The sequence below is a fragment of the Pollicipes pollicipes genome, unplaced genomic scaffold (assembly GCF_011947565.3).
Source record: "Pollicipes pollicipes isolate AB1234 unplaced genomic scaffold, Ppol_2.1 Scaffold_7262;HRSCAF=8765_pilon_pilon_pilon, whole genome shotgun sequence".
Lineage (NCBI taxonomy): Eukaryota > Metazoa > Arthropoda > Thecostraca > Pollicipedomorpha > Pollicipedidae > Pollicipes > Pollicipes pollicipes.
This window is the reverse complement of record NW_023597055.1, coordinates 17,398,619-17,418,499: the sequence shown is the minus strand read 5'-3', so window position 1 is coordinate 17,418,499 and position 19,881 is coordinate 17,398,619. Positions and strand designations below refer to the sequence as shown.

Below are 19,881 nucleotides of genomic sequence, written 5' to 3'. Positions count from 1 at the left end.
CGGAAAATGTCTGCACGAGCTCGCGGAACCGGTCATATGATCACCCCACTTTGGTATGTCCTACGTCGGTTACATACTTTACATCATTAAGGTTACAACATTTTGTAACTTAGACATTTTGTAACTGTAACTCGTTGGTTACATCATTTAAGGCATGCTCATGTGGAAAATGCTGAGTTGCAAGTTGTGAGACGAAGATATCTTTCGGTTTTGTGTCTAAAAGTGTCTCGCTGTCGCTGGCATCACAGCTGGACCGCAGCGGTTCTGTCGCCACTTTAAACTTTTGCGTTGATTGACCGGGTCAGAAATTAGGAAGATAGCTGCGAATTGACGCAACAGATCGATTTCGAGATAAAATATGTTGCTAGTTTCCACTTAGGTCTTGGTATGAGCACGCTCCATACCTCGGTTCCGGTGGGGGGGGGGGGGACAAAACATTATAGTCGACGTGATAGTCTGATTACACGGCATGACGCAGACGCAGTGGGCTAAGGGCCTCACCATGTGCGCTCGGTCACCATCTAAGCCATCGCATTTCTCCAGGAAGGAGGAACACCAGTCATCCCCCACGTTGGTGATGGAGTCATGGTTCTACATGACATGGCAGCAGTCCTCAATTCTATTTTGCTCACAGACGGGGTCGAAGTTATTCGTAGATTAACTGATTAACAGGCTGACCGAGTGGAGGAGTGCGGCTCCCGAAAACTTGCCATCTTGCTGGCGGTCCAGCCGGAGCACGAAGCATCGGTGGCGATTGCGGCAACCGTGGCATGTCCAATAAGCCGGCGCGTGTCCCAGGGGTGCCGCCGAAATGACGAAAGACACGAGCAAGCTTGTGGGCTTCGCACCGAAGGGATCACGCTCAACAGGAGGCTGATTTCGTGGAGATTTCTGGTCACACGGAAGTGCCTTCGTGACCATGCACGTGAAAACGTTGCGCGACATGCACCGGCCGCTTCAGACATTGACCGGTAATTCCATTCATTTGATGCAACGACGCCAACGTACCGCCATACTGACAGCTTATTGGCTGCCAGATTACGGCCTGCGCCGTGTGACGTCACTCCGGTCCAAACATCGCGCCGATGGCGCTGATAGATATTTAACGCCAATAAGCTGCTGATTGGCATCAAACCCTTGCATCAGTGGTTTAGCGAATGTCTGGGAATGTCACACTGGAGCCAAATGGGCCTTCTGCCTGCCTTTTTAACACCTTCGATATTCTGCATAGAGTTGATCAGGCATGACGGTAAACTGAGACAATTCTATCCAGGACACGAACACCTAATTGAAGATCATTTCGCCGCCTCGAACATAGGCTTGTCCGACAAAGCTGCTGTTCATGTCCGCGTCAACGTGTGCGACGCTCTCCACCTAGGGAGACGCTCCACGGGACGGGCTGGACCTGTCGCGTGACTCAGCGGTCTGGAGTGGTGACTGGACGCTGGACTTAGCGGAAGGGAAGAGCGGCGGTGGCGTGACTCGTACACAGGCCAACCCGCCCGGTCACGTGCATACTCTCCGGGCGAGGATGTCACGATAGCCTCCGCATGACCGCCACTGTTGCGTGGACGGCGGAGTCGGCTCAGCTGCCGCCGTGGCGCCCAAATGCCCTGCCACCCGCCGGTCTGCTCGGCATCGGTGGACAAGCCACAGAGAAATGCATCGGACGCGACCGCGGTGTGACTTTCGTGCTTCAGAAGTGAAAGCGCTTTTGGGCCGCACTGGGCTAAGGTTGGCCGTTGCTCCGCCCGATCATAAGGCCATGCCAACCTTGCTTTAGAGTGCCCGATCAACCGTTTAGATTGTGCATGAACATCTGCATGGTGTTGTTGGTCGGCTAATGTGCCATCCGCGCTGGTTTCGATGTCACAGGTGGGATTTTCGCCTTGTATGGACGTGATTGCCGTGGCTTAAGCACGCCACAAACAACCATGTTTTGCAACCACGCGGCGCGCGGCTAAACCGGGTAAAAACCCTCCGCTAAACACTTGCACCGCTGCGAAGAAACATCAGCAGTCCGATGAAGCGCGTGACCTCTTGAACTGGGTCAGATGACGTCACACGCGCGGCTCCGCGGCTTGCGGGGCAAACAAACCGCGTCTGATCCGCACGCACGAATCCCACCTCAACGTCCTCAGTGAGCACGCTGAGCACTCATCAGCCGCGTGGCGTGCCCTTGTCGTAATCAGACGCGACTGCGCTGTAGGCTGAACCAAGCGTCCAGCCGTCAGAATGGCTGTATTAAATCACGCAAACAAGCCATGCATACGTGGTGGCTTTGTTCTCTGGGGGGGGGGGGGGGGGGCTGGAATGGATGGAGACGTGGAAACCCATGTGGCGTGGTTGGAGGTCCCGCAAGCCAACATAGGGCAAACAGCCATCCGCATGCAATGAATGACGGGTTGGGATGGGCACAGGTGCTGGGAAAATTGTGTTTTTCTGTATGGACACGAGTGTGCGTGTGGGTGAGCGCTTACGACATGCCGCAGAGATGCCTCATCACGTAATGATTACTGACACGCTAATTGCTGTCAGCAGCTCAAATGCTGAAAAACTGTAAACGGGTGGGTAACTAGTGATTAAGATGATTAAGGAGTTAGCCAATGAACATGGATACACCTCCCCGTGGACAGCGGGCAAATTGGGTAAAATGAAGTTATCTGTTCAGGTATATTCTACAGTGCCAGAGCCCTCAAGCTTGACCACATCCATTTATCACTTGATTTTACGTGCACTACAATGTTCTTCATAGATGATCCTAATTCATAGTCGCCCCGCTTTGCGCAGTGACTTGATTATCATGCATTTCCCATGTGAGCGCTTATTCCTACTTCATTTCAGGCCGCAGCATTACATCGCAGCGTTCCACTCTCTTTAACATGAAAATTGCACTTTGCCAACATCTCAACACCCTGCACGACCAGTTGGCATCACATTGGCCGCCGTGTCTTAGTTCACTTCTTCTCCCTGATCTCTTTTCGCTAACGCTGAGGAGAGTGACCCCACCTCACTGTCGTATGTCCTGACCGAACTGCCCGATGTCCTGCCCGAACTGCCCAATGTCGTGCCCGAACTGCCCGATGTTGTGTCCGGACTGCCCAATGTCCTGCCCGAACTGCCCGATGGCCTGCCCGAACTGCCCGATGTTCTGCCAGAACTGTTCGATGCGTAAAAACAATGGGCCATTGCTCGCCGAAAAGAGAAGCCTACCCCCGTCACTTTCAATGTCGTGCCATAATCCTCCCCGGATATGAAAACAGGTGACAGGAACTCATAAGAACATAAACTCATGTCGCATTGATTAGTTGCTGGAATGACAGGCATGGGATGCTCCACTAAGCGCAGGTGTCGCGCGGACAGCGGCCCAGTCATTCAAGAGGCTAGAACTTATGACCATGTTCCCACAGCTCTTGTTTGGGACTTCCATTGTGCATTCAGGACCACAGAACCCCACACCCTGCCTCCGGCAGAAATGTCACCTTTGAATGCTCTGACTGCTCAATGGATTAGAGTCGCATTGCTGACAGAAATCAGTGTCGACAACCGTGATGAACTCGGCTATAGAACAACACGCAACGTAACAAGCCAAACAGAACCAAATGCCGCGGCGAAAGGAAAAGGCAAAGCGGTTGGCTGAGCGTGGTGCGTAAAAGGTCCGGAATTGAGTCCGTGCGTCTTCTGGATATAGGGACACGGTCTATGGTCGGGCGTGAGATAACACGTACCAAAACCCTCCTCCCCTTCCTTCAGAGCTAGATTCGCCGGCCCGTGCCGGTTTGACCAGGCTCAGTCCGGCCTGACCCGGCCTGACTCGGCCCGACCCGGTCTGACCCGGCCTGACTTGGCCCGACCCGGCCCAACCTAGCCTATCCGAGTCCGATCCGGCCCGACCCGACCAAACTCGGCCCAACCCGGTCTCACCAGGCCCAATCCGGCCTGACCCGGCCCGACCCAGCCCGACCCAGTCCGACCCAGTTTGACCAGGCCCGGCCTAGTCCGACCCAGCTCGAACCGACACAGCAAAGCACGGTATGTAGCACTGCAGACTGCGTCATTGCATCTCTGGAACCATCAATCCGCGTTGTTTTTGCTACTGGCGTTATTACTCATACAAAAGGAGCATCGCCAGTCGCCCTTTTTCGGTCAGCTGGCAACGTGGTGGCGTTACGGTCTGGAGCAGTATAATGCTTGTTACTTGTGCAAACCACCATGTGCTACCACCCGTATCCAGGGCCCATGTTAAAACAGCTATGAAAAGGCCGGCAAGACTAAGCATACCATGTGAATCAGGCGGAAGCTTCAGGCGTAAAATGATGAGAAATGTCGATGCGGCAAATACGTTGCAATTAATTTATTTTGACGGCAAAATGATGAAATGATGCGGCTGTAATGAACGTTAGTGCGGCTATCGTAACCCTAATGTATTATATTGTCCGCCCATGCTGGAGATGGCGAAACTAGAGAACTTCACGGCTTGAACCCGGTATGGTGAACATGTGGAATAATTAACGGATGGGGTGGGTGCAGATTTGGGGAAATCTAAGGGTGTAAGCACGGGATCGGGTAAGACGTGGACGAAATATCGGATGGACAACTTCGATAAATGCTATAGAATATTACATTTTGTGCTTCATTAAGTCATTGTTAGTCCGATTCATGCTAATTTTGCAACTGCAAACGCAAAAGGGTAAGTTTGTGTGTTAACTTACATGATACTTTTAAGTAAATTAGAACTGAAGTGGTGGGGAAACGGAAATATAATGGGTGGATACACCGGCTAAAAAAGGGCGGTAGGTGGCTAACGACCCAAATTCATGACCAGCAACTAACGGGAGGTCTCGGTAAAGGATTTTGCCCCGCGGGGCCTCTGGATTGGCCTGTCACGCTAACAAACTTGACCAGAGCTCGATCCTGTTAGATAGGGACCCGTTGCTGATACATGGACATTGCAGGGTGACAGCAGTTGACATTGCGTATGCCAAGCTATGTCACAGTTTGACACAACTTTGTATTTCAGGTGGTTAAGTAATTATAAACAGAAAATTTTCGATATCGCTGTATACTTGTCCTTTTGGTGCTTTGTATGCTTACCATTACACTTATTGCGCTATTAATCACTCTGACTTTGCGTTGACACTTTTTGCAACAATACAATCTTCGATCAGTATAGCCTCGTCCTACATGAAACTGTTTCGTAAAATCAAGCTCCTTTTTTATCGAGCTCATACTGGGACATGAGAATTTTTCTATGCCTGTTTACAATCATGCATAGGTCCATGGGGAAAAAATCAGTTCGAGGGAGCAATATTCACGTTTACCTTGCAATCTTTTCATCATATTGACACCTTCCGGCAAAATTTCACCTGTCAAAAGGCATAAATATGTAAATGAACTGGGAATATGCGTACTGCGGTGTCCCAGCCCCACAATAACAAACAAATGCGCATATTTTATAAGGTTATTCAATACATCGCCAAAGGCAGCATGCCGGCTGGCCGGAAGCTCAAGCTGCTAACACTTACCGATCTGGCGATGGCGCAGGAGAGCCCAGCACCGCCTCTGTCCACCTCGACTGCCGAACTAGACGACCTGTGCCCACGCCGTCGACCTTCGCCACCTCTGACCCGCTCCACCTGTTCGCCCGCTATCTTGGCCGGCCCCGCCTGGCACCCTCTTATAGACCGCCGGCGCGCCGCCGGTCGAGCCCACGATGACGTCATCTCTGTCACGGGTACGACGTCATCGCGGACACCGCAGCCGATCCGGGCGGCTTGGAGGAATGCAGCGCGCCCGGAAGTGATCTAGATCCATGCGGAACGCGCCCGGGTGTAATGTGAGGGGCGCGTAAGCAGTGGTGCATGGAGATGATGATAAAATCGCTGGAAGATCCTGTTTCGATATGTCTGCAGACCTTGTAAAACCAGCCGGCACCTTGCATGACAGGAGGTGTTAAGTGGATCCCTGGGTGGATCCTAGATCTTATCAGGCCCGCTGGTCATCGGACCCGGACTTCGGATCCTCGGATTTATTTATGAGATTCACGCATACGCTAAACTGCGCGGCACAGAATCCATCGTGTACCACACGTCACCGGCCCTGTATGGGTGCTTCGAAGACTGCGCAAGCTATACACTACCAGTTTTTGACTGTGACTCGTGTTGGGTGATGCCAGCACGGCGCTTTGAGCCCCATAGAACTTTTAGGGCAAATAGCATAAGCACATTGAGATATGTAAGGAGATTATTCCACCAAACGTCCATAAAGATCGCGTTTAGCACGCGCGCTGGATTGCCCTAAAAGCCTGCAATGCGGGCGGGACAAAATCCGTCCCATCTAAACCTCAGAAACTATGTAAGCTGGAAGTGTCAAATCTTCAGAGTGCGTTTAGAGCGCCGTGACTGCCTTGAGTGCAGCTTGCATGACAGGGGTCGAAACAGGTCATCCTGCTGGAAACAGGCCATCCTAGGCCATGACCTTGCATGACGTGGGTTGAAACAGGTGAAATGCGGTTCGGGGTGATCATCTCGTATTAACTAGACCAGCGCGCCTGCTACTCCTGTCATCCGTTTATCTGTCTGAAGTAGTTAGACATTATCAGTGAGCCGTCTGGCTGATATATTTCAAAGGAAGAGAGCAGAAGTTTAGGTTTTTTTACTCCGAGTAAGCGCTGCTCAGACACCCTTCACCCTCCTCCCTCATTCTCACGCAACGAGACTCACGTGGTATATTGCACTTTGCGTTCATTTGAAGGTGAATATAAATCAGATGTTCCCGTTTCTTCAGTTGCAAAAAGTTCTTAGAAATCCAGCAGGTGCGAACTGTGTTGTCCCTTCCCCACCAAAGCGACCGTTCAGAGCTGCCCTACTATCTGCAGAATGTGTCCCCATCAAGGGCGCCTCGAGCCCCTGGAATTCGGCCTCGCGTATGTGTCATATGAGATTGTTTAAGTTCTCAGGAAGTATGGCTCTCTCGAAAGAGCATTCTGTGCATTCCTTCCGAGAAGCTTACCACAGCCTGAGAAATCTGCTGGCTCTCGTCAGTCTCGGTGTGAATAAAGCGCCGCCCATGAAGCTTTGCATTGAGTGTGCGTGTTCGAAGCTCTTTTTTGACCTGCGGTTTCGACCACAGATTTTCAGTGTGCATTGTGGACATCCTCTATCTTTCCTCCTATCGTTTTCCTACTCCACTTTCACTGAAACTGGCCCTCCAGCCAGTTCGGTACGCAACCGAAACAGCATGACTCCTCGAATGGGCGCCGGAAACGAGCAATGTCAGCCACTTTCCGCTGCGCTGTGCAATATCTGGAGGCTCCAAACAGAGGCTGTTCCCATGATATCCCGACCTGACCTCCCTCACCGGATTTCCGGTCACATGACCGTTAATAGCTGGGCAAACATTACCGCACGTGAGCTGTTGGGTTCAGTCGATGATGCATCACTCAAACCCAGAGTTTTGTCCACACCACATGCTGGGCTGATCCGGGACAGAAGTTACGTAATGATTTCCCTCTCCGACCGGGTAGGGGTCTCCAAGGTCAAGGTCATTATTTCACACGCCCCCTTCTTCTAGGAAGACTGATCATTAAGCTCGGTGTGGTCGTCGGAAGCGGTGCGAAGTCTTGTGACGGTTCTGCTAGCCTTCCGTTCCCACGCCGGTGTTTTCCGGATTTCACACATTAACCGGGACATCTTCACTTTTAAAGCTTTATTTCGAAACTTGGAAGTAAGTGGATTGCTGCTACCGCAGCTCACGCTATGTAGAGCTCGCGTGGGCCGCGACCCCGCTGTTGATCACGAAATTCTAGGTCAACGGCAGAATTTTATGGCGGGAGTTTAACGCGCCGCAATGCTCGGCACGGTTCGTCATAACCCCTGACGTCACATGACCTTGAGCTCGGCCACTGCTACCAGCCGCAGGCCATCCCCGTCAGGAGGAAGCAACGAGTGTTTCAGGCGACTCGAAAACCTCAGCACCGGTAGGCAATCCGAATATGGGCTCTCTAACCGTTGATTCGGCTGATTACCAACATGCCACTGTTATTCATTGTTTTCCTCTTTTTCCAATGCCTTACTTCTTACGTTCCATTACCTCCCTACACATGCATTGTTCATCACAGCCTCGCGGGAAGACAGATCCATCAGCGTGTGTGGGAAATCGTTGCATTCGGGTCCCTGTGCTGGATCGCACGATATCACCCGTATCAACTCCATGCGGCGATTATCCGGTTATCGGGCTCCATAACGACGGTTCTCCGATGAGTTGGAGGCGGCAGGCGAGCGAGTGGGAAGGGCTGCGGGGGGAGCCCGATAAGAGATTAAAGGACCACTAAAAGAAAAGAGCTAAAAATCGCTAAAAGTTATTTCTAGCTCTTTCACTTTGTAGTGCTCTAAAGGGCCGATGCTGATTATTTTTTAAAATATGTGACGGCCACGCCACCCGCCCTCCTCCCCCTTTTTCCCTTTCTCTTCACCCCCTGCATCCACCGTCGCGACAGGTTTGGTCATTCAGGACGGCGTTACGGCAGTTACCTCAGTGCACCGGATACCACACGCGTTTTTAACATGACTCTCGTGACAGCTGGGGCATTGTCAGTTTTAGCAGGACTGTGACACTTTGATACCTGAGTCGCTCACGTCCGGAATGCTACTTTGTCCCAGCAAACGTCGACAGCTTTGGCTGCATGAAGTGAATTCGAAGCCTTAAAGGCGCAAAGCAATAATTTCGTGGTACTTCGAAAAAAATAAAAACAACTTTGCAGCACGTGAGGCGCGCCAGCTACTTTGCGACGATAAGTGATACTGCATAATAATGAATGTGACGCCAGACGCGATTTGCTTAAATAACTGCGAATGTAACAGCCTGGGCAGTATACACCATTACGGCATGCAGACCAACTGTTTAGTATTTCCACATGCATATTTGCGTGAAACACCATGATACTTTGTTTTTACATCGTATTACACTGTGTTCGAGTTCAATATGTACATAAATATAGTGATCGTCTGTTTTGTACAGGTTACAAACGCCTCATGAGCGCACCAGGAACACTACGCTGCTGAGAGGCCCTGCTGCTGACTGGTGAAACCACTGTTTCCATGTTCGATACAACATACGATTTAGCATGCGCTGAGATTTGTGGTTCGTATTTTGTGGCTCTGCGCAGTCATGTGTTATACACGAAATTACTGTGTTCCTTTATGGGAAAAATGTTGCGGAGATGGAAAAAACGAAAGAATGCGGCGGGAATGTCACAGACGACTGCTAAATGAGTGTGCATATTGCGTAGTATGTCCAGACGTTTTGCCTCACATTTGTAGCGTAAAAGAGTTTACCCTCGCCCTGATTTGCTGTTTTGCATAATGCAGACCAATGAAGTTGGGGAGGGGGGGGGATGTGACGCCCCCTGGTGTTTCCAAACTAATGCAAAAAGGGCTTAACAGAGAACACCAGTAGATTGGTGTCAATGAGATCTCTGAATTGACACAAGCTTTTGCGTTGTCAAGGTTCATAATTGACCCCATTATGTCATGTTCAAAGTTAAATTTCTCGAAAATTCCACTTTTCAGCTTTACAACATCGATCGACCGATCCACAATCCACCCTGACATTGCCACAGCAAACAGTCCACGGCACTGCTCACGCTCCGTTTGCTCCCACGGCAGCGCCACCACAGAACCCGACCAGGGGCGCCCGCCGCGTCACCACTCCCCACGGGGGGAGGGGGGAGGGGGGGTTGATCCAGGTCCGGCTCCGGTCTGCCCACACCGTCAGGCCGCCGGCTGGGAGGCGGACACCGCGCGCTGTGGCCCGGTGCCTGGCGCTCCCCTCCCCCTTCCCCGCCCGGCCGTGCCGCGAATGCGTTCATCAAGCGCCATCGGTTCTGCGTACGATCCGATGGGCAGTGGTTGCGGTGAGCGCTGGTGGACGCCGCAATTGCCTTGGCCTTGGACGTCTCCGAGGGCGCTGTGGAAAGACTCTCACGATCAAGCCGCGATCATCGAGCCGGCGGTCTTCGGTTTCGGGGAGCCAGGCGCCTTAGAGGTTGCAAGGTGGCTGGCTCTCGCTTTAAACTGCACGCTGTGATTGCTGGGAGGAAGTGGGTCTTGAGACTCCGGCGCCTCAGCCGGTCGCGCTGTGTCTCCCGGACTTGGCCTAAGACATGAAGCGTCTTCCTTTTGAGAGTGTGCGTGCTCGCAAAGCGCGGAAAGCTGCGAATTGTATCGCTTAGCTCCCGCCTCAGGCTTATTAAGTGACGATGGTCGCGGCCCTGCGTGATAAACAGTAAATACGTGCCGTTTACACTCTGGAACCGCCAGATGAGACACTCAAGACTGCGGCCTGTCTGAAGACAGCTTCTGGTCCGGGTCTGCCTGAGGATGGCTGCTGATCCGGATCTGCCTGAGGGCGGCTGCTGGCCGGCGCCTGTCTGGGGACGGCTGCTGGCCAGGGCCTGTCTGAGGACAGCTGGTGCTCCGGGCCTGCCTGAGGATGGCTGCTGGTCCGAGTCTGCCTAAGGATGGCTACTGGCCCGAGTCTGCCTGAGGGCGGCTGCTGATTTGGGGCTGTCTGAGGACGACTGCTGGCCCGGGCTTGCCTGAGAATGGCTGCTGATCCGGGTCTGCCTGAGGACGACTGTGATTTGGGGCTGCCCGAGGACGACTGGTGGTCCGGGGCTGCCTGAGGACGACTGCTGGTCCGGGTCTGCCTGAGGGCGGCTGCTGGCCGGGGCCTGTCTGAGGACGGCTGCTGACCAGGGCCTGTCTGAGGACGGCTGCTGGTCCGGGTCTGCCTGGGGATGGCTGCTGGTCCGAGTCTGCCTAAGGATGGCTGCTGGTCCGAGTCTGCCTGAGGACGACTGCTGGTCCGGGGCTGCCTGAGGGCGACTGCTGATTTGGGGCTGCCTGAGGACGACTGCTGGTCCGGGCCTGCCTGAGGGCGACTGATGATTTGGGGCTGCCTGAGGATGGCTGCTGGTCCGGGGCTGCCTGAGGACGGCTGCTGGTCCGGGGCTGCCTGAGGACGGCTGCTGGTCCGGGCTTGCATGTCCGGCCAGCCGAAGGGGACGACAGTTGAATCATAACTACCTACCTAACGTAACGCCTGCGTCGAATTATTCAACATCTCGACACAAGATAATCATAGCTGATCAGCTATGCTTAGCATCACTCTGTCTGCTTTACCATTTAGACAAACTGGCCCAACAGCTCAGCTGCTTAGGAGACTTACGTTTCAAACCACCTGACCGTGGCGGGGTGGGCTCGAGTAGCTTTAAGCACTTGCTATTTGTCCTTAACAGACATGACCCGCGGTCGGTGGAAGCGGCCCCGCTAAAAGTCAGATGACGCCACTAGGGCGGGGCGCACCATGCCGACCCCGTTAAACTTTCGCCACCAAATTCTGCCGATAATCTGGAATTGCATGATCGGATGTTAGAAGGCACGGCTCGCACAACAAGCACTGGGTAGCATGAGGTCTAATACAAGAAATTCGTCCATTCAAAAGGGTTTGGAATCCTATTTTTTAACAGCGAACTGACGCGTTTTACCAGTCCGCGGTCTCTGCAGCTGCAGATGCGCGTTGTGCAATACCATTTCACAGGTGCTTTCAACGATTGCATGTAGCGCAGCTGCTTGCAGTACTGTCTTCGGTGCGCGTAATCTGATGATTGTGCAGTGTTTGCGCCAATTAGAGCTCTGGCCGCGGCCTTAAAACGTCATGGTGAAGCTGTACTTAGCAACATGCCAAGCTGGCATGCCACGCTGGCATAGATGAGAAGTCGTGTGGAAAGAAGAGGTTGTGTGGCAATATAATTGTTTGCCATAAATTACAATAAATGCATGTGTAATGATGCATATATACAGCTTATGTAGATAATCGTATACATAATATTTATTTATATATACATATATGCATATTTATACGCATATATGTATACCTATGTATATATATGCATATATATATATATATATATATATATATATATATATATATATATATATATATGAGAGGAGCATGTAGTATGGCAAGTGTGGTTATTATCATCCGCCAGGAAAGAATCTAAGCGAATTCAGAGTTCTCGTGCTGAGCTATCGACTTTCAGCACTTCCCAGTGGGTGCTGGTTAAGCGGCTCTGTAGTGCGTGCATTGGTTTTATTGACCGCACTCGACGTTTTCAGCTGGGGTTATGATCATGAGCGACATTGACCACTTTGAAGCGTCAAGCTTTATCAGTGCGACCAATGTTTGCACCTATAACGTCGTTTACCTAGCACCCCTGGAATACTGAAAGTGATAACTCAGCATAAGGGCTTTGAGTTCGTAATGCATAAAGGTCAGAAGTTGAGCGATTGCCTTTCTTATAGCAATAACTAGGTGGGCCCGACAATAGAAAAAAGAGCAGCTGGCTGAACCGCCGAACAAATATTCATGTGTGCGATGATGACAGCAGTCAGAACATTTACCCCATATCTCATCCTGGCAGCTTTTCGCAGCCATCAGGAAAAGTCATACATTCGGCCGGTATCGAAATGGACTTTCCCACGCTACGAAATCTTCGCTGGCACTAGTTTCCCTCTCTCGTGAATACAATGACCAGAAAGCATTTGTACGATGAGCTGCATACTTAAATGCAAAACCCGACCATGAATCGCGCAAAAACACGAGCAAAAAGGTCCTGACAATGCAGCTGTAGACGCGTCCTTAGAACTACGTTTGGGTTTTCGGTGAGTCATAGGACTGCGGTCGTGTCATAGATGCCGCTTTTCATGGAAGTTTTTTTGACAGCTTGTACCAGGCGTCGCGTTTCCTTGATAAACAGTGCCGGCAACAAAAAACGCCGTGATCCTGGTGCCCTTTACCTCAAACTCTCCGGAACAAATCATACAGCGCTAGAGTAGAGTTCATGCTTTCTGCCGTTTTGATTGTTGGCCATGCTGGTCGGTGACCTCAGATGATGACGTCATCCAAGGCATGGACTTCAAGTCTTATCTTTGCACTCAGTTATCTAAATTCGTTGCGATCTGTAGCCGGACTGGTGCAGGCTCGGATTGAAAGATCGAGTACTGTCTTAGAAGAGCTTTGCAATTTTAGATAGCCTTTGGGACATCAACTGCACGTGATTTTATGCCCAAAACGTGTTTCCTGCTTTTCTGTTTTCGGAGCGGCGGCGGTTTTTTGAGGAACTCTGCACGGCGATCTACAGTTAGCGCAGGAAGCGGGTGGCAGCCAATGATGCCGCAGTACGCGCGGGCGGGCCAACATTGTCACATTTACGCAACCATATGTCATGCAAATGTGTGTTCAAAATACCGAAGAATACATAGCACTGCACTCAGAAATGAACAAGGAACACGTCTGTTCTGACTTAACAAAATAATATCTGAAGCCAAGCGCAATACCTTGTGGGGTCAATCCACTGTTTTTTCCTCTAAGGTCTGTCTTTGTTGGTTTGGAAACGCCAGGGGGTAGCATTATTCCCCGTCCCCATCAACCTACGTTTTAAAACACCTAGAATGAGAGCTAAGGTTAACAGTCCTGCAAGGCTTACTGCGCATGACACGAAGGCTTTACCGCGAAAATTTGTTAAACGGTCAAATCCGGTAAAAAAAACTTGTGGGTGTATTCGTGGCCGTTAATGGAATTGTTCTAACTCATCCGTCATGTAAGCTTACCTGTGGCTGTTTTCCTTTGAGCTGATTTTTGGGCTGATTTAATGTCGGATGCACGACTTCTGGATTTTCAGTGACTGACTTCCCGCCGTTTGGCGAGGGTGCCTTTAATTACAACTGTAACCGCCCAATAAAAGAAACGTCATTGATACATTTGTGGCCGTTTGTCAGCTTGGTTTAAATCATTCACCGTGCGCCTCGGCCTATTTTTATTTAAGCCGGCAAAATTCCAGGTGCCCACCCTCTGAATTTCTAGTGACTCACTTCCGGCTTTTGGCCGGGGTGGCCTTAAAGTGGACTGATACGACCTTGTCAGGAAAACAACGACTGGGCTTCGCCCACTGCTGGAATGCTGCTCATGTTAAACAATGACGGGGAGTGGTCGTGCACGAGAGAACTGAACGTGGTCAGATCTGAACTGGATTGGAAATGTGCCGTGACTCGCTCGCAAAAAAAGTTGGCTTGAAACAAGCAGTAGACAAGAAGCGAAACATGCCAGCCAAGTGCGGGTTTTCACGATGATTATACAACTTGGTGAATCTGAGACCCACTGGGTAACGAGGAAGTAGCCTCTTATTGGTTTTGGAAATCTCTACCCAGCCATTTACGCAGTTCAAGCGGTCAGCCTTCCAAGGCAGGTCCAAGTTATCAAAACCTGGTAAGTGCTCTATTTGACACACTCTGTTTTCGGGGGGAGTCAACGTTAGGTCTGGTCACTGGCTTAAGACGCCAATGAAAAATTTCCGTATTTGAGATCCACCATCAGAGGTAACAGAGGTCACGGAAATCACAGAAGTCACAGAAGTCGGTGGGGGATCACGTGTTTGTGTGTGTGGGGCGGGGAGGGGGGGGGGGGGGTCCCAGCAGCGCGAATGGCCTCTGGGTACTAATCTGACGACCGCTATAGTACGGAGCACCGGAGTCCCTACACTGTAGTCGTGACGGCACCCCACAAAATGTGTGAAGACGTGTGATGTGCTTCATTAAACCTATTTTGTAATATCCGTGACGTCATCAATCACATGGCCGGTGTCAAATCAGCTACTACTGGCTGAAATCCATCAGGCATATCGACTATCGTTTAAGCTATCTTTTATCCTACGCCTTGATGCTGGAATACCAGGGAAGCGCTAACTGTGGTCCCCCCCCCCCCCCCCGGGTGGTCGAGAGTGGTGAAATACCCTACTCCGTGTCGAGTTAAAGTGAGGAGCATGCCAACGGTTCCACACAACCAGACGCGAGAATAACGCGAGTTTCTGAAGATTGCAAAGGAACGACGTGCTGCAAAAGCGTATTTTACTTTGATGAATTAGAGGCCGGAGCTATTTAACATTTGAATCGCCTGGGCGCGGCCGACCGGCGGCTTGCGGCGTCTCCGCTGATCGAACACATGAATGTGCGAACACGGGTGTCGTCACTGGACGGCATGACAGCACAGTCTCTCTAGACTTCCTCTGTGTGAGTGAGACGTGGCGACAGGAATATGTGGACAAGTGTTGTATGATTTCATGCTGTGATTGATTGTGATTGTGATTGGGACTGGGATTACAGTGATTGCATGCGACAGCAGATTTGCCATCTTTTCGAGATACTAGATACTGAAACGGGACTGTTCTCAAAATTCCGATAAATGTGATCAAATACGGATCGCTCATATAGTTACGACGTGCTCACAGTTCAGTGTCTTGCAGGGATGGCGGCGGGGTCCTATTCATAAAAGCTTTGACACGGTATCATGATTTCCCATGATTCATGAACTTGGAGTAATGGTATGTTACGAAAAGGTGTACGATACTTATACGTGGTAGGTGTAGGTGCATACTTTCAGGTGTATGATACTGAACTTGTGTGTTTGATATAAATGTACGATGCGCAAGTACGTGGAATGCCACCGCCTCATTGACGACTCGGAATATTGATGCTTGATATGCCGTCCAAATAATCTCCGCTTTCCTTGCGACAACTTCGAAACGTTTAACTTTTGTTGACTAACGCGCTGTCCCGGCTGGCCGTTTCCTCCCTGGAAACCCCACCTCAGGTCATGACCCCCTGTTTACGTCTCTGGGGCAGCGGACACTTCCTGGGATCAACCGCCGGTCAACAACCCTTTGTTTTGATGGGACAGCGTAACTCTCCGCGAAGCGTGGGCCAACGACCGGTGGAGCCCGAGGGCGCTCCGTAGATTTGCGGGCCCTCGGAGAGCGTCACCAGAGCACAGACGGCGCGGCGCTGGAGCGGTGGTGTCAGCGAGCTGTCCGTACTCGACGCAGAATCAGGGTGAGCAGAAACGTATGAAGAGACTTGCATGCACGCTAGATCGGAAAGAGGTGTCATATACAGTTGATGGCTTTTCTGAAACGGCTTATCTTCTGTCCCACCGCCCGGTTTTTATCTATGACGACTTCTTTGGAAGAATCTCGGTGGGTCCACCCCTTGCCTTTAAAGTAAATGCAAAGCGTTGTGGTAACAGGCTCAAAGTCTGCACATGGGATGTGATTTGCTATTAGTCTCCTCAGATCCAGACAGTCATTCGCGTTAGAACTGCGCTTCTGCACCGGCGTCATGCTGCGACTGGTGCCTGCAGATGCTGTGGCTGCTGCTCTCGCTCCAGCTAAGCCTTACGGCCGGCGGCAGCCTCAGAGAGTGCCTGCTGCCTGAGCCATCAGACGCTGCCGACGCTCCGCTTCCCGCTGCCACAGCCGTAGACGTCCCACTCCCCGCCGCCCCGGCCGCCGATGTCCCGCCCCCCGTCGCTCCGGCTGCTGATGACCCGCTCCCCGCCGTCCCCGCGTCGCCGCTCATCAGCGCCGTCGGCCCCGACGCGTCGAGCTTGATCGGGCTGTCGGGGGTGCGGCTGCTGCCCCTCTCGGGTACGTTCGGCGTCGGCGTCGGGCTGACGCCGGCCCAGACGGTGCAGTCGTACATCAGCCAGCCACATGGTCAGGCCTTCACCAGCGTCGGCAGCGGCGCCTTAGCCGGCCCCTCCAGCTTGCAGAGCGGCGGCCGCTTGCACTTCCCGATGCCGCCCAGCGCCGACTGCCGCTACTGGTGCCGTGACCCCTTCGGCAGGTTCTACTGCTGCCAAACGGCCGCAGGTCAGCTACCAGCTTTACCTGTCGAGCGCAAGAAGTTGCAGATGAGAGGCATACGATTGTCCCGTGACTGCCCTGCAAATTACCGTATTTCACACTGGAAACCCGTCAGTCGTGTCACTACCACCGCGTTGTTAATTATTGTGCCCAGTATAAACACCACGTCTGGAGTTGTAACGCGGTGAATCGGTTTGTGGCTAACCACTAAGTGGTGCCCGACCGCAGAAGTAAACTATTCCACCTCCCCACCGCTGAGTGCACGTAGACAGGCTTCCAGTCGAGTCCAAGTCGGCTGCCGTTTCACGTGAGCGTCTGGATCGCGGCCCGTGTGGTTGCCCGTGACGCACGCGTTCGGAGTGCTATTGGCGTGTGCAGAGCTGCAGTCTCTTCCGGCGGCCGGCTCCGCGCGTTGGCGGCTCCCACGGCGCGCGTGCCCCGTGGTTTTAGCGCAGGGCGCGGCTCGTTCGCTGGCCGGTAAAACACGACCACGCCAGCGGCGGATCCAGGTCTAGATGTCAGGGCGGACGTCCTCGATAAAGGCGGTTTTCAGTTCATGACATCGTCGGGACTTGGGCGCGCTCCTGGGCGTTGCTGCAAAAAACAGTGCTACCTGCATTGCAGATACCCGTTTCGTGGTCTAGTTTTGCTCCTTCATTGGCGGCAGGAAAACCTACCCCTCTCTTTTTAAAAATAGAGCAGGACTCTGGGGTATTTCCTGATGATTAGCTGACGGCGTCCGACACCACATGTGGTCAATATTAAAAAGGAAACTCGGCAATGCCTCAATATGTGCCATAGCATTCATGCTCACGAAGCAGTCAAGTTGTTAAGCGTTCTTATCCATATAGACCATTAGTATTCACCATGATGAATATGATGAAATTTGTCCGCGCCGGAAAATTACCACAGTCAGTCTGCTAGAAATTAGCAGTGTCATCATTTTGACAGCGAACCATTTTGTGAACTATTATCGGGGTGGTGTTCCGCCGTCTATAATCCTGTACTAAAATTACGGCGCCAAATGGGTAAAGTAGTTTCATGCCTCGTAAACCAGCGTAAGATATTGAGTGCGTTTAAGAGAAACATTATGCATATAGATAAGACAGTAGTAAAGGCCTTATGCTTTGCCTCTCACATGCTTTGACAGATGATTTCTCCGTGACGTCAGGCCAGACGAATGGTGCCCACCACACGACACTGTCCCACACATGCCACACAATCACCGAACGAGTCGTGACCAGACCTTGTGTCAGCCTGACCTGACGCCACTGCCCCCAGCGCCGCCGGCCGACCACCGGGGCCAGTGTCCACCCCCGCGCCTGGTCTGTCCGAGCAGCACTACCTTCCTGGCCAGACCGCAGCCATGCGCCAGTGACAAGCACTGCGGCCTCAGCGACAAGTGCTGCTACGACGCTTGCCTGCAGCAGCACGTGTGCAAGCCGGCCGAGTGAGGCGTCACCGCGGGCTCCAGTGACGTCACGACATCCCGGACATCACGACGTCGCACTCGGACAGCGTTGATGTCCGGTCTGACTGACGTGCGACGTCAGTTTGACGTCATGTTTGACATCAGGAGGCGCGTTTTGTGAGGTGCAACGCCGGCACTCTGACACCACATGTGGTACATATGTGGGACGCAATTGAATGCTTCGGTCGTTCAAGGTATGACTTTATGAGCATGACGTCATACAAATGATTGATCAGTAGCTCATGGGTCTTGCCTGTGTGACGGCAGAGGATCGAGTGCTGCCCTCTTGACCTAATGACTCGTTTGGTGTTATCGAATGACCCGCTCTTGCGTTCTGTGCGCACATCGACAGTTTCAGTTATATCCGTAAATGTAGAATTCGTAGATACCTCTGGTGGTTTATTCACTATATTATTAATTAGACCTCAGGCCATTTCATACAATGTGTGATTCGTCAAGACAAGAATACACGCTTTTGGGCCGGATATTTCTTTTGACTTTATACTAGTCAAAAACTAAGAGTGTCCGACGAAGGCATGTATTGGCTTCTACTGACTTTCCCAACCGAAGTGGTCTGGCCTAACACCGGACCACAGCCTGCCAACCTTCAAGCAGGGCAGTCTCGCGAAATGCGCGCGAAACTCTCGCGAAATGGCGCGCAAACCTGACGTCCGCCTAACCTCTTTGCCCCCTTAGATATCACGCATGTTAAACATTTCGAATTGGGCATGTAACATCGACATTCTGTAGCATGGATATGACTCATTGGGATGAGTGGCCTCATTAGCCGAGGTCTTGTCGTCATCTTCACGCCCTTCCCAATCGTGTCTGCTATCACCTCGTTCTGCCCACGTCGTGTGTGTGACGTGTCTTGCTGGCGTGTGGCTTGATTCAGCCTAAAGACCGGGCTCAGATCCGAAATGGAAATGGAATGGAAACACAGCCGGAATCGACCGGGATTTAGTGCTGGAATGGAATGCATTCCCGGATCCGGTGTGGCGCATTCCTGAGTCAGACCCAAAGCCGACGCGAAGCTCTTAAGCACAGCGAACGACCAAAGTCAGAAACAACTCCGCGCACTTCGCGTCACGGCCAGGACCGACTCCGGCAAACTGGAATGCACCTCGCAAATCTATTTGGGAACGGAACGAACGCTCCAGAATGCGAGCCGTATCCTGATGTGATAGATCGGGTGTAGTCTGCTTCGCAAGGTCTGCCTTCACCGAAATCTTAACGCAATCGCTGACTGGTGCGCTGGGCGATGCGGTCAGCTCCGCCGGGCTGCTGACTCGGCACCTATCGGCGCGGGAGCTCTTTCAGTCGCCGAGTGACGTTGTGCGCGTGCCCCACGGGTTAAGGTCGGGTCAGCGAGACCGCTGGGGCGGTAACCCGAGTGGTGTGGTCGTGCAGGCCAGAAGACGCCCGTTGTAGTGCCGGTCGGGCCAATTTCTGATGCTTCGGGCAAAGTCGGTGGGCTTACCGGAGTCTGCCACTCCCCAAGTACTGTCACAGCACCTATGCTAATTAGCGTGTGAAACTTACACAGCCGGCCAAAGCGCTACCTTCTTCTAATATTCGGCTGAATTCTCCAGGCCTGGCAATATTTTTAATGTTCTTCTTTTTACTGATCTATTTTTACGGATCTTCCAAC

At 52.1% G+C, this 19,881-nt stretch overlaps 1 protein-coding gene across 1 annotated transcript; it reads left to right on the top strand.

Annotated features, from left to right (window-relative positions):
• The first annotated feature begins 15,857 nt into the window (after nt 1-15,857).
• On the top strand, nt 15,858-18,717 carry LOC119113845 (uncharacterized). The gene is made up of 3 exons (XM_037238071.1): nt 15,858-15,947; nt 16,255-16,765; nt 18,041-18,717. The coding sequence occupies exons 2-3, from the start codon at nt 16,255-16,257 to the stop codon at nt 18,211-18,213; spliced, it is 684 nt and encodes a 227-aa protein (XP_037093966.1). The 5' UTR covers nt 15,858-15,947; the 3' UTR covers nt 18,214-18,717.
• The last annotated feature ends 1,164 nt before the right edge of the window (nt 18,718-19,881 follow it).